The sequence below is a fragment of the Chiloscyllium plagiosum genome, chromosome 38 (assembly GCF_004010195.1).
Source record: "Chiloscyllium plagiosum isolate BGI_BamShark_2017 chromosome 38, ASM401019v2, whole genome shotgun sequence".
In the NCBI taxonomy this organism is placed as follows: domain Eukaryota; kingdom Metazoa; phylum Chordata; class Chondrichthyes; order Orectolobiformes; family Hemiscylliidae; genus Chiloscyllium; species Chiloscyllium plagiosum.
The window spans coordinates 26,572,255-26,586,155 of NC_057747.1; the positions used below are offsets into that span (position 1 = coordinate 26,572,255).

At 37.7% G+C, this 13,901-nt stretch overlaps 1 protein-coding gene across 12 annotated transcripts in view; it reads left to right on the top strand.

The window, feature by feature from the left end:
* gbf1 (golgi brefeldin A resistant guanine nucleotide exchange factor 1) overlaps positions 1-13,901 on the top strand; it is a 289,880-nt gene that overhangs the window by 194,101 nt on the left and 81,878 nt on the right. For 9 of the 12 annotated variants that reach the window (XM_043679174.1, XM_043679176.1, XM_043679179.1 and 6 more), the window contains 3 exons: positions 2,124-2,184; positions 9,338-9,392; positions 12,483-12,518. In XM_043679174.1, the coding sequence (XP_043535109.1) occupies positions 2,124-2,184; positions 9,338-9,392; positions 12,483-12,518 (152 nt within the window). The remainder of the gene's footprint in view (positions 1-2,123; positions 2,185-9,337; positions 9,393-12,482; positions 12,519-13,901) is intronic. The other 3 variants (XM_043679177.1, XM_043679182.1, XM_043679186.1) reach the window with 1 other exon arrangement.

Here is a 13,901-nt window from a genome sequence, read left to right on the forward strand (position 1 = left end):
ATGATGTGTGTGGAGGTGCAGGTGAATTTGTGGCAGATATGGAAGGATCCCTTGGGGCCTTGGAGGGAAGTAAGGGGGGAGGTGTGGGCGCAAGTTTTGCATTTCTTGCGGTTGAAGGGGAAGGTGCCGGGAGTGGAGGTTGGGTTGGTGGGGGGTATGGACCTGACGAGGGAGTCACAGAGGGAGTGGTCTTTTCGGAACGCTGATAGGGAAGGGGAGGGAAATATATCCCTGGTGGTGTCCGTTTGGAGGTGGCGGAAATTACGATGGATGATATGTATATGGAGGTTGGTGGGGTGGTAAGTGAGGACCAGTGGGGTTCTGTCCTGGTGGCGATTGGAGGGGCGGGGCTCAAGGGCGGAGGAGCGGGAAGTGGAGGAGATACGGTGGAGAGCATCGTCGATCACGTCTGGGAGGAAATTGCGGTCTTTGAAGAAGGAGGCCATCTGGGTTGTTCAGTATTGGAACTGGTCCTCCTGGGAGCAGATGCGGCGCATCTGCATCTCCTCTATATTGGTGCATCTGCAGTCCTCACTTTCTCCTATTGCTTTTCTGATGCAGCTTACATAAATGTGGGGTATACTTGCAGTATGACTGCCCTTTTCATGTTTAATCCACTCCATTCTTTCTTTGTCGAAATAAGTAGCTTTTTACATTTTTCTGATTGCTTTATGTCATGATCAGTGCACAAGGGTTATGGAGGAGGAAAACGAATGCAAGGAATAGAAGATAGGATCATCCCAGTCTTCTCTGCCATTTAGTAAGATCATGTCTGTGAAGGCAATGGCCTAGTGTTATTACCGCTAGACTGTTAATCCAGAGACCCAAGTAACGTTCTGGGGACCCAGGTTTAAATTCCACCACGGCAGCTGGTGTCATTTGAACTCTGTAAAATCTGCAATTAAGAATCTAATGATGACAGTGAATGTGTCGTCGATTGTTGGAAAAACCCACCTGGGTCACTAATGTCCTTCAGGGAAGTAAAGTGCCATCCTTACTTGGTCTGACCTACACGTGACTCCACACCGATAGCTATGTGATTGATTCTTAACTGCCCTCTGGGCAATTAGGGATGGGAAATAAATGCTGGCTCAACTAGCGTTGCCCTCATCCCATGAATGAATGAAAAAAATCTTCTATCTCAATCCCTCTTTCTTGCCTATCCTCATCACTTGACTCGCTTAGTGCCCAAAAATCTATTGATCTCAGTTTTGAATATGTATTCCTAACAACTGAATACCCATCATTTTTTTGAGATGGAAATTCCAAAAAGCATACAACCTTCTGAGGGTAGATGTCTTCCTTCCTCTTGATCCTAGAATGTTAAGTTCTGAAGAAATATTGTAAAATTCATGGCATTAGTGGAAAATATTTCTTTTCTAGGTGTTTTTAACGTATCAGTACAGTCTGATTCCACCACAGGCCCATGATATGCATGGTGTAAGTCACTGTAACTGGCTTATGGTTGAACAAGTCGAGAAGGGGAAATGCCTGTTCACTTACTATACTTAATGGAACAAATTCCTGTTGCATCCTGTTATGAATATTTATTTCTTGATATTTAGTTAACCTGCGTATTTACCATAACTATTTTGTTCGGGAAATGCATTGCTTATTGTGTGGTTACATTCCATGCAAGTCATCAAAGAACTTTTGCAAAATTGCACTGACGCAATTTGCAGACTGAAGGATGCCTTTCTGATTTAACCCTTTGAGTCCTGACAAACCTTAGAGAAATCATTTTGAGTAAGGTATGCTTTAAGTGTTAAATGGTTCTGTACTTCTCACAATTTGCTTTTTAAATGTCATACTGTTAGAGATATATAGGTATTGTTTGCAGATATGTGATCAGAAATGTGTATTCTATTTTAAAAGCAGTGAAAGGGCATTTAGTGCACTGAAGGGATAAACAGACAGCTGCTCACACAATGGCTGGCAGTGCTCTAGTGCCATCTTCCTTCTGTTTGTGTGAGACAAATGCATCAAGTTTAATTTAAAATGGTTTAATAAGCTCAGCTTAATCCTTGGTAAACAAAACTAGGAGGGAGGTCTACTTGTTGGAGCCTCTTGATAATATCGCAATGCATAATGACACCTGTGTTATTTGTTTTTTCTCTCTGCAGAGTTATTGAGGAAATCTGCTGAGCACACACTGGTAGACATGGTGCAGCTGCTGTTCTCAAGGTAGACTATAGAGATTAACCTGTCACAGCTCTCCCTTGGGGCTAACTAAGTGCTACTAACTTCTTGTGCTTTGATACCTTAATAAAAAAAAATGGACTTGTCTCATTTAGAATCAACTGCAGTTGTGTTTCTGGGCAGTGCAAATGTAAGAGGTTTTATTTTTTGGATGAAAAGCGACTTTTTAAATTATACTTTGAGCCAACAAAATTCTTTAACAGGTATGTCATTTGATATTGAGTTTGATTGCAGCTGTAACCTGCATGAAATCCTCGGAGTTATTTGTTTATGTACTGTTAGGTTTGTCAAATATTTTTATTCTCTGGTTTAAGGTTATTCTATTTAAAAGAAAGTAAGTTTAATCATCTCTGTGTCCTCTTGCCTCATAGTTTGCACCACCATCATGTCTAGGCTTTCTGTTTCTTCATTACTATTTCACAAGTTGCGTTGACCTACAATTACAGTACTTCCAGATCTTTTGCTTATATGATTCTTGAGCAAACTATTAGAGCATTGTGCATGGAGAAATTTTCCTCTGTCTTGTTAATGGAAATGTAAGCTAACTGTAATGGACATGTACATGGGTGTTCTGTCTTTTCAAAGTAGCTGCCTGATTTATTCATCAAAGCACTGTATAACTCTCAACTTAACATTGATTTTCAGGGTCAGCTGTGGCAAGTCAGTTAATGGTGCTAATGCTAGAGTTCATTCTGCCACTCAAATTTTAAGCTTTTTATGTAATTTTTGATAGAATGATAAACTGTGATGTTGGACACCTGATTGGCTTACTGGGGTGTGGCTGAATGAGTTTGTGAGCAGGTAGATTTTGTATTGCTTATTTTGTACTGGCAGGGTCATCTGATATAGCTCCTGCTCAACTGATCCTTATTTTTCTGAATCCCAAACAAATCTCTTATTTCCAAGGGATGCTTTTTTCCCCAAGTGAAGCACATTTTGTTTTATTGCCAGTAATATATTTGCAAGTGACAATGTCACTTTGTTTGGGGTTCAGGTTTAGTTCATTGTAATTGGTTATCTGTGATATTATTGCTATCCTTCTGTTCTGTGCATGTGTCCTTCCTTCATTTCCTTCTTTCCGAAAGCGTGAATTTGATTTGCAAGATATCTTAGAAATGAGTGTATGGGTGTGTTTTTTTTAACATTTGTGGAGGTAGTGGGAAGGCTAAATAATTGAGAGGATTGACCCTGGAGAAATGATCAACCCCCTTCTTGCCACTTTAGCAATTAAATGTTGGACATTTAATTAAGACTCTTAAATAGGTAATTATTGGGCTCAACTTGTCACCAGTCCAATATGAGAAAAGAACTAGATTTCAGAAGCCAGGGCAATCTGCTGGCTGAGTTTGGAGGGGATGTTCCATCGCCAGGATCTGGGGCTGGAATGGCAGGCATGGAGGCCACTGAAAGCCAATGCCTAAGCCCCCTTCTCACTGTGAACCTGCAAGAAGTAAAAGAAATAGGCATAGCTGCTTTCATTTGGATCCCTGATGACTTGGCCTCAGTTGATGGTCTTCAACACCCAGAAGGGTGTCTGATTTCTGATTACTTCTGGTGATGCAGTTCTCCACAGCCAAGACCTTGCAACTGGGCCAAGAGGCTAACCAGTCTGCTCTTAACAAACTGATGGGAACTCTGAACCAGTGAATATTACTGGCGTTGGGGACAGCAAGTCACACCTGTTAACCATAATTCACCTACGCAATTAGACCAGAAATTGGAGAATTGCAGCCATTGTTTCAAATAACTGTGCTAACATTTCTATTCACAAATTGTTCTGGTAATTACACTTTATAAACTTTCTGTGATCATCACTATATTGATCTACTAATATTAAGAGAAAATTTCACCCAGACATTTGATATGGCCGAGCTAATAGTGGTGTCTGTCGACCAGTAATTCTGAACATTTTCAGTTTGCACGCTTTTTAAGTAGTTTTTATTTGTTTTTAAATCTATCTGACCGTAATATATTTTATGTCCTGTTTCTTGGTTAACAGCTGACTGGAATCTCTCTTCCTTCTTTCTTATAGTCCTCCTCTTCATTTTCCTTCCGATTTTTCAAGGCAGTGGGGCCTTTTTCTAATTTAACTAAGTACTAACTCTTTGGATTTGCCCTTTTAGATGACTCTAAAGCTATCCAACTGAAAACTGGTAGATAGTCATTTTGGGCATGTTTTATACTCAAACTAAGGAGGTTATTGGTAGATTACGTCTATAGCGAGCCATATGGATAATAATCAAGCTCAGTTGCAGCTTGCAACAGTTATAGATCAGGTACATATAGAGAAACTGCCTTACTTGTGGTTGAGGCCAGGTCAAAAGGGTGTAAAGTCAAAAGAGTCACTGACAGAACAAGTTAGGAATTTGGGAGAAATTTCTTCATACAGTGAACGATAGAGGGGCAGAACTTGCAGTCATATGAAATGAATCCTTTTGATGCACCTAAGAAGTTCCTTAGAATGTGCATCAGGATGAAGGGAGTGAAGGATGCAGAAGTAGGTTGGGAAGAGGTATTTAAAGTAAGCAAAGTTTTCTGTGAAGTATAAACAATGCAGAATAGTTGAGTTCAGTGGCAAGTTTCTGTCCTGTCAGTTTTATGTCAATTCTATCTGTGTTCTTTTCTGAAATTTTCATACCTTGATCTTTTGTAATTGACAAAGACATGAAAGTTCTTTTTCAGGTTTCTGAAATTGTGACATCTCAGTAAGTTTCTTCAGTGTTGTCCTATGTGTTTATTGGTGGATTCTTTGCTTTCACTATGATCATTTGCTTTATTTATTTCCCCTCTGTTCTCACGTCAAATTCTGAATCTGGCTTTTATTGCTTCTCTGGTTCACATTCGTGATCTAATTTTCAAACAGTCTATTTAATGTGCACTACCCACAGTTTTAACTTCACTAGGACTTTCCAGATGTCATTTAGCTTTTCAGGAATGCAATTTGAATGAAAATCATCTTCAGTTTCAAATGCAATTTTGCCATCTGTTAAAATTTGGTGATTTATTTTGTTAAGTATTAGAGATTTTTGTATTGATATGTAGATGTGACTTCTGCTTTCTATGATGCAGTTACATCAGCATTTCTCCTTGTATAATATATTGGAGATTATTCTGACACTCTGGTCATGAGAAGGGGTATAATTAAAAAGTATGACGTATCAGTTAATATGTAACTTATGCAAAATCTTTGAATCATCTTTCAATGTATTACTATGTTAAAGACCAGAGGAATCTGTAAAAGAAAAATCAGAGTTGTCTGTCTAATATGGGTATGGTTTTTAATATTACTAAATCTTGTAGTACACTTATTGGCTTTTCTGTAATGAGTTCTGCTCAGTAAAATGTTGGGGACATGAAGGATATATTCATTTTGTATTCACATGATTGCTCTTGGTAGTACTATTCCATGCACATTGCTGATGAAGAGAGCTTATGGGAGGAACAGATGTTGTGGAATTAGGAGAATCACAGTACAAGTGCTAAAATACAAGATTAAATTGTATGGTGGGATTTAGAACATCAGATCTATTTATTCTCTAGCTCAGTTTGTGAAGCAGCTTGTTAGATAATACACTGATGTCTGCTGTTTTTGACCACCCACCTAATGCCTGATCTATTAAGTGTTGAGTTCTGTTATAATGAAGCAGTGCAATTAACACAAATTGCAGTCACTTAATGGCTGTGGAGGATAGGTACTCTTAAAGGAATATGTAGGTACTGCAACCAGAATAAAATTCAAAAGTCCTATAGTGTTTAACACTCATTTTTGTTTATTTGGTAGCCATGCATTGACTTTGTGAACTGTAACAACTCAAGTATTTTAAGACTGTATCAGAGGTATAGTTAAAAAAGTCCCTAAAAATGTACGATTTGGACAAGTATCCTTTAACAAATAAGAATGGGTTTGAGTAGTTTGCAGATCATTTTTTAAGCTGCAATTTGTTTTGCCTTGTCTTCCATTCCACTATGCTGAATTGTCATATTTTCTGCTGTGCTGTGAACCCCGTTTTCTGACAGTTAGCTGGGTAGGCAGGCGGTGATTCCTCTAGATTTCACCCAGTGCCCCTCTTGAGTCAGAACTGATTTAAATGGCAGTTGTTTAAGTAAATGCATTGCCCAGTTTACCATTACTGGCTTATGGAGAAATTGGCTTAATGATCCCCCTCTCAGCTGAAAGTACATTTTATGCAGAACAGATGAGAAATCCCGGTGACTTCGTAGTGCTGCCCTAATGGGTTACATTCTGGCTAATGATTCCTAATCTTTTAGCGGGTTTGAAGGTGGTATAAGTAGATGCTTAACCTTCTCCCTATTTTAATTTAAAAATTTGTATTCAATTTTATAATCACACATGGTAAACAGAGGCAACAATATAATAGTTAAATAATGGAGGTGCGAGAGTATAGTATTCTTAGAATCTCTGTGGTGTGGAAACAGGCCATTCAGCCCACTAAGTCCTGACCAATCCTTTGAAGAGGTTATTCTGTAACTTGTGATCAATGAGGACTTAAAACAAATAGAAATCTGCAACTGATAGTATCATAATTAAATATTTAAAAGCATTATCGATATTTTTGTATGTCTTTGTTTCAAACATTTGAGGGTGGGAATGCGTGTGAAATGGAATATTCTTAAAGCAAGTTTCATAACGTTAATAGTTCTTCTTGGGGTTTGTGATGATCATGACAAAGTTATTAATTATTAAATAACCTCCGATTTTCTATGGACTCAGTTAATTAATAATGCTCAATGTGTGCATCACTTGAAAGCTCAAGTTCTTGACTATATAAGAACTAGTAAGGATTACAAGAATAGGAGTAGGCTTTTTTTTTTGCTTGGTCCTGATAAAGTTCTGTCTAAAAAGGCATCAACATTGATGAAGAAATTGCAGGTTCATTCGGAACAATGTGAAAAAAGGACTAAGGAATAAAGCATTCAATATGGACATAGGGAGTAAGGTGTTGTAGAGAAGATGGATGTTGGCAGCCTGTATTGCACATCATTAATTGGTTTTGAACAACATTCCAATGAATGAGTTTAAAATTAAAAGGCAGGAAATCCAATTTTATAAGTAGAAGCTAATTTGAAAATTAATAAAATAAAAAAACTAGACAAGTGGAGAGGATTTTGGCCTTTTATGATGGATACTTCAGATTTGGTGGTGAATTCTGTTAACAAGCCAAAATTGTCTTCACAGTTCTGTTCAGTGAATACGTTGTCAATCATTATTTAAATAATGGTAGTGAGCTTGTGAACAAGACACAATTCTTTGAAGATGGAATATAAAGTTATTGAAGAATTACATAAAATTATACTTTAAAATTTTAAATGTTTACTCTTATTCTCACTAAACTCAGTGCTACCACTCTGCTGCAGTTCTTTCTGACTTCCTGTTGCATGGTCCCCACCTTGCCTGCTGCTGTTAGGTGGTTGGTTAAGAAAGTGGTTAATAAAGCCATAGACATATTATGGTTCATAAGTAGACGTATGTGTGACATTAATCAGGAAGTTATGCTAACTGATTTAACCTCTCGTAGAGTAATATATTATTTAGAAAGGGAGTGAGGGCTTGAGCAGGTAGAGAAGAGATTGACTGACTGGAATAATCCCATTGAGGGGTTGCAATTATTTCGAAGGACTGGAGAAGCATCTTGTTCTCCACACACTGGAGAAGATAAAGCAGAGAATAATGGAAATGTTTAAAATTTTGTGTAGATAGATAGAGAAGATATCTAATTGACTTGGAAGGTTGATGACCAAAGGGCATGGATTTAAAGTGACTTATGAATGAATCAAATATGACATGAGGAAAACTCTTGAAGACAATGAGAGGTTAGGATCTCAAATGCATCAAAGTTTGCTAGATGCAGATTCGGTAGTAGTATTTGAAAAGACATTGGGTAAATTTGGTAAATATTGCACAGAAATGTATGCATAAAGAGCATGGTGTGGAGCTCAGTAAATTGCTCTTCAAAACGACTGTTGCAAACTCTACTGTATTAACCTGGGATTCTATGCGTTACATGCGTTTGATGTGTATATTGTAGAACAAGGGGTTGCTTAGATTGGTTGAATGGCTGTTTTGCAATGCAGAGTACTGTCAACTGCGTATGTTCAATTCCCGTACAGGCTAAGGTTACAATGAACCTTTGCCCTTTGGCATCGTGACCTGGAGGCTAAACCATCACTAGTCATCTCTCTGTGATGAGACACTAAGCCTATGGTCTTCTGGGACTGGGATGATTTTATCTTATTGTAAGGTACTTTTTTTTTGTGGACTATAAACTGAAAATGGAAATTGAACTGAAATTCTACGAGATCTTTCCAAATTGAAAGTAACGTGCTGCATATTTTTGAGTTCTGTCGTATGTTACTTTTTGAAGTAGAGGAGGTTGGTGGTGAATTTGAAACTGAGTGTCACAGAGATTTTCAAACTAAGGAAATATTGCCTTTTGGTTAAACTGCAGAATGTTAAACACGTAAGTGGCCGGCACCAGAGAGAGAAGAATCCATCTGTTTATCGCTCTGTGGTGCGGGAAAATACAGAAAACGAAGAAAGTTTAAAAAAGTCCTCACAAGACCTAGGTTCACCTGATCACCTATCAAATTGACAAACAGTCGCTGTGCAGACAGCAGTGTGTCATCAGCGTGGAAAATCAGTGTGGAAAGGGAAGAGAATTTAACGGATACTTGAAATTTGGATTTGTTAATCTTTTGGAGTTTTGTTTTCTCTGTTTATTTTTTTCACGCGTGGCGAGTGTGCCAAATTCTTTGTCTTGTCTTTTTTAATTGTGAATGTGTTTATGAAGGGGTATGGTTTATGTTGCATAAACGTAGATTTGAAATCCTTTCTCTGTCTTTTATTATAGTTGAAGATGTTTATTAAATATTTACTGTTCTGTTAGTGACAAAATTTTGTGTGAATGACTTTAGTCCGAGGTAGCAGCCTGTCAGGTAAATTGGTGTTCTCATTAGGATGTCATACATTTTGGGGCATTCTATGGAACACTGGGGCACTATTATTAGCACACTCTTCCAGTTAACTGTAACAATGTATATGTCAAAAAAAACTTTTTGTTTCAGAAACTGCCTCTAATTCTCTTCACTATTCTCTAATAGTTATTAACTATTTTTATAGGTTACCTCAGTTTAAAGAAGAAGCGAAGAGTTTTGTGGGAGCCAGCATGAAAAAGGTAGTAAAATTCATACTGTTTTTGTTTATTCGATAGAGTCCATGATGACTTTTGGCTCAAATAGAGTTATTTGGTCCTGTATCGATGTTTTACTTGTTCGAAGGCATTAATTTCTTACTTTGTCTTTGTGTGCTTGGCATTGGTTCTTTACTGTATCTGAGTTTTGAATAATAACATTTGAAAGTGTGCAATGATGGTAAGTCACTAGTTGACAGGAAATTAAGAATTGGGAGTTCATTGGAATTTTCCCAACATAAAATTTGCCATGCCCCTTTTTTATTGCTAAAACGCAAGCACTGTCGCCTTGACAATTATCTTGGCTGTCCCATACCGTCAGGTGCTCTCCATAAGTACTGGTGCAAGTGCTACATGGATAACCAATCTCCTCTGTTCAGATGCAAGCAGTTTCAACAAATGCCATTGCCTACCAATTGATAACTGATGCCAGTGCTGTGATGATATATAATTTATCTTGTTTAAAAATTGAAGAAAAAGGAAGTGATTTTCAACCAAATCTGAAAAACATACAAACCTTTAGCTAATTATAGTTTGTCATTTTTGACTCTTCTAATGCAGATGAGTGGATACGACGAAAGATGGTTCAAAGCTTGTCTTAGTGTATGAAATTACAACATTCGTGACAATTGAATCTTAAATCCTGCATTTCCAGTTAAATTATCCAACTTTTTCGGAGGTGCTAGCATTGCTTTATTTTAATTCTTTCCAGAGTTCACCAAGAACTCAACTAATTTGAAAGAGTAGATCAAAATGTCGACCAATTCTCTCTTAAGCAGTCTTATGTTTTTGTGTCACTTTTTTTTTGCACTTTCCTACTTTCCCCTGCCCATACTACCAAATCTCTCTATCATTCTGAGTACAATTGTGTTTTGTGCAGTTCTTGAGATTTGTGATTAGGAAGTCAAGTTTACTTTTCCATTTGCAATGTTGATTCTCACCAAAATCTGAAGCAAGAACTATTGACCCAACTTTAAAGAACTGACTGATATCAGCCATTGAGAGGATTGAAATTTCTTTTAGTACTTGTATTACTGTGGTGCAATGAGGTAAATCCCACAGTTCCACCCTGTTCAATCCTGATCTGAAACTCCTGCTCCAAATCTTTCCTGCAGTGTGTTTTTTAACAGTGAGTCTTTTAACTAATCTCTGCCACCGTGGCTAAAACTCCCAGTCCAGTCCATTACCACCTTGTCGCTGAAGCATTCTAATGCTTGCCTTGCTGACTTCCACATTTAACTTCGAGTATCATTTTCTTTTTAATTTGTTTATGAGACACGTGCTGTGGCAATTCCAATACTTATTGGTTATTCCTGAGTACTCCTGAGAAAGTGATGGTGACCTGCCTATTTGAACCACTATAGTCATTGTGGTATTGCTAAACTCTCAGTATTGTTGGGTAGGGAGTTCCAGAATTTTGACCCAGAAACAGAGAAGGCGTTGATGTATGACTTGACTCAGGTCTTGCAGATGGTGGTGTTCGCATGTGCTTGGTTCCTGTGTACCTGCTGCCCTTGTTCATCAGGGTGGTAGAGATCATGGATTTGGAAGAATTTTATTTGTGGTGAATTGCTGACATAATGTTTGTAGACAGCACACTTTCTGGCCATTGATGTATGTTGACGGTGGTCCAATGAAGTGAGCTGCTTTGTCCCAGGTGGTGTCACGTTTTGTAGTTTGCATTGATATCGCACCCATCATTACGAGGCTGTACTGGTTTCCTACTCACTATCAAACAGATTTTCACATTCTCACTTTCGCTTTCAGTTTCTATCCATAGCTTTATACTGTCACATCTGTGTATTTTCCTTCATCTATTCATCCTTGCATGCATCATCATTCCTCCACTACTGCTTATTGCCAAGTGCATCATTAATGAGTATTCTTTTAGCTGCAGTATCAGTGACCTCTATCTTATCACAAGCCTATTAAAATTCTGCCTCTTCAGCCACAGTCATTTTTACTTAAGGCTTTGATTCCCTACATGTTATCCCATTTGTTTTCATCCCTATAAGGCACTGAATTTTTTTTCATCGTGAAGAACATAGAACATTACAGAGCAGTACAGGCCCTTCGGCCCTCGATGTTGCGCCGACCTGTCATACCAATCTGAAGCCCATCTAATCTACACTATTCCATGTACGTCCATATGCTTGTCCAATGATGACTTAAATGTACTTAAAGTTGGCGAATCTACTACCGTTGCAGGCAAAGCATTCCATACCCTTACTACTCTTTGTAAAGAAGCTACTTCTGACATCTGTCCTATATCTATCACCCCTCAATTTAAAGCTATGCCCCCTCATGCTCGCCATCACCATACTTGGAAAAAGGCTCTCCCTGTCCACCCTATCTAACCCTCTGATAGAAATATACATTGTACTGCCACCATTAGTGGTACAGAATTTATAACATTGATAAATTCTGATATTGGTTATAAAACTGTGGCAAAAATTTGGAGGCTTAATAATATCTTCCTGCTCAGGACAATGAAATACTTCAATTTGAGCATTCTGAAAATGGTTAAATGTCTTTGGAGCATGTGTAAGACAGCTTGTAGTTCTTGTATCCAAATTGAGCTAAAATTGAATAAGAATGCATTGCTAGTGTTGGCGATCAAGCTGTATCGTTACTTATAATCAGTAATTGAGCTTGCAGCTAAGATGTCAGTAAGTGGCTTGTCTTGTTCAAGAGCAGATAAACGCTAATTCCAAAAATATATAAAGGTGATATTTAATGTGGCCCTACATGTCCTTGTTATTATATTTTCAAATATGAAGCATGGTTTGTGTCAAGAATTGCATGATGTGATGCTTGTGCTTTGGAAGCTTCTCTTTCATGTGAAGTTAGACTGAAATGAATAGCCTAAGGCATGAATTTCTGTCTTAAATTCTCACAATTGTGCATTATAATGCACATCTTAATTATTGGTTTTCACATTTTTAATTAAATAACAACATCTATTGTTAGCATTGAAATGAGAAATGTTTTTTTAATCCCGTATATCACAATTCATTTTGCAACTTGTATACTTTTATTTACTATTTACTGGCAACTGCAATTTTTTCCTCCGAGGCTTACGCTATCTTATGGAAAAACAAACGAGTGCAGGTAAGAATGTTAGACTGATGCAAAATGTGTCAGTGCATGGGAGATGACCAGATGTTTTGTGATGGTTCAAGGCTTTAACTGCTGGTGGGGGAGAAGAGTGCTTAATGATTGTAACTTTATTCACAATGCTCATATTCTGACAGTGCAGATTAACAGCTGTAGCCAATGAAATAGAAATCCAAGCAAGAAATTTAAGTGAGAATCTGATCTGAAATGTATGGAGAAAGGTTATTAACAAATACAGAGGTTCATTGCTTCTTTGAAGAAACAGAGTTAATTTATTTGGTAACTTTCTGCATTGTCAATCTTCCTTGCATAACTATATACTAAATGATCAGAATTGTTTGCAGACACGTGGGATATGCTGCTGCTCAAGAGCTCAGTTTTATGTACTAATCATTAATTTTCTTTAAAACTTGAGAGTTCATGTTTCACTAGATATTAGGTTAAATGTTCTGAGAGATGTCTTGTGAATTTGACTGAAAATAATATTTTTGAAAAACATGTTTTCTTTCATACCAGAATTGTATGAATTGCACAGGGGGAGTGCAAACTTGAGGCAAATACTGTCTTTATTGCAAGCACCACTTAGATATTATGACAATATTTCATCATGTTTACAGTTTGAAGATTTTGATAATTCTCTTCATAGTAAGAGGTTTAATAATTTATTGTTCAGGAGTAGCAGTAACTTGGTTTGGAGTCTTTATGTTAATATTTGTATTGAACTAAGTCAGAGGTTACCTATTCTTTGGCAAGTAACTCATCATTGATTCCCCAAAGACTTTCCATTATTCACAAGACATAAAGCAGAAGTGTGATGTGTACTCTACTCGCTTGGAGGAGTGTAGCTCCAACAGTGCTGAAGGATCAAAATCAACCAGGATAAAGCAGTTTGTTTGACAGATGATTCACCATCTTAAACATTCACTCATCCTCTCCATCACTGATGCATAGTGGCAGTGCAAGAAGCACTGACTAATGCAATTCACCAAGGCGCTTTCAACATTGTCTTCTAAACCCTATGGTCTCTACCATGTAAAACCCAAGGGTAGCAGGCATATAGGGCCACAGGCACCTCCAGGTTTATTTCTAAGACATGGATCATCATGTCTCAGAACTGATTATGACTTTGCCATTGTCATTGTATCAGAAACCTACAGTATTGTGTATGTGTACCTACACTGTGGACTGAAGTAATTGAAGAAGACAACTCACCATCACCACCTCGAGTGCAAAAGGAATGCATTGTGAAGGATGGGTGATAGAGTATAGCTAGTGATGCCCACATCCCGTGAATACATTTTAAAACTATTTGTGACTGATCTTCTAATGTTGTAAGCAGACAACTAAAATTGAAGCTAATATAGGGCATTGTGATTG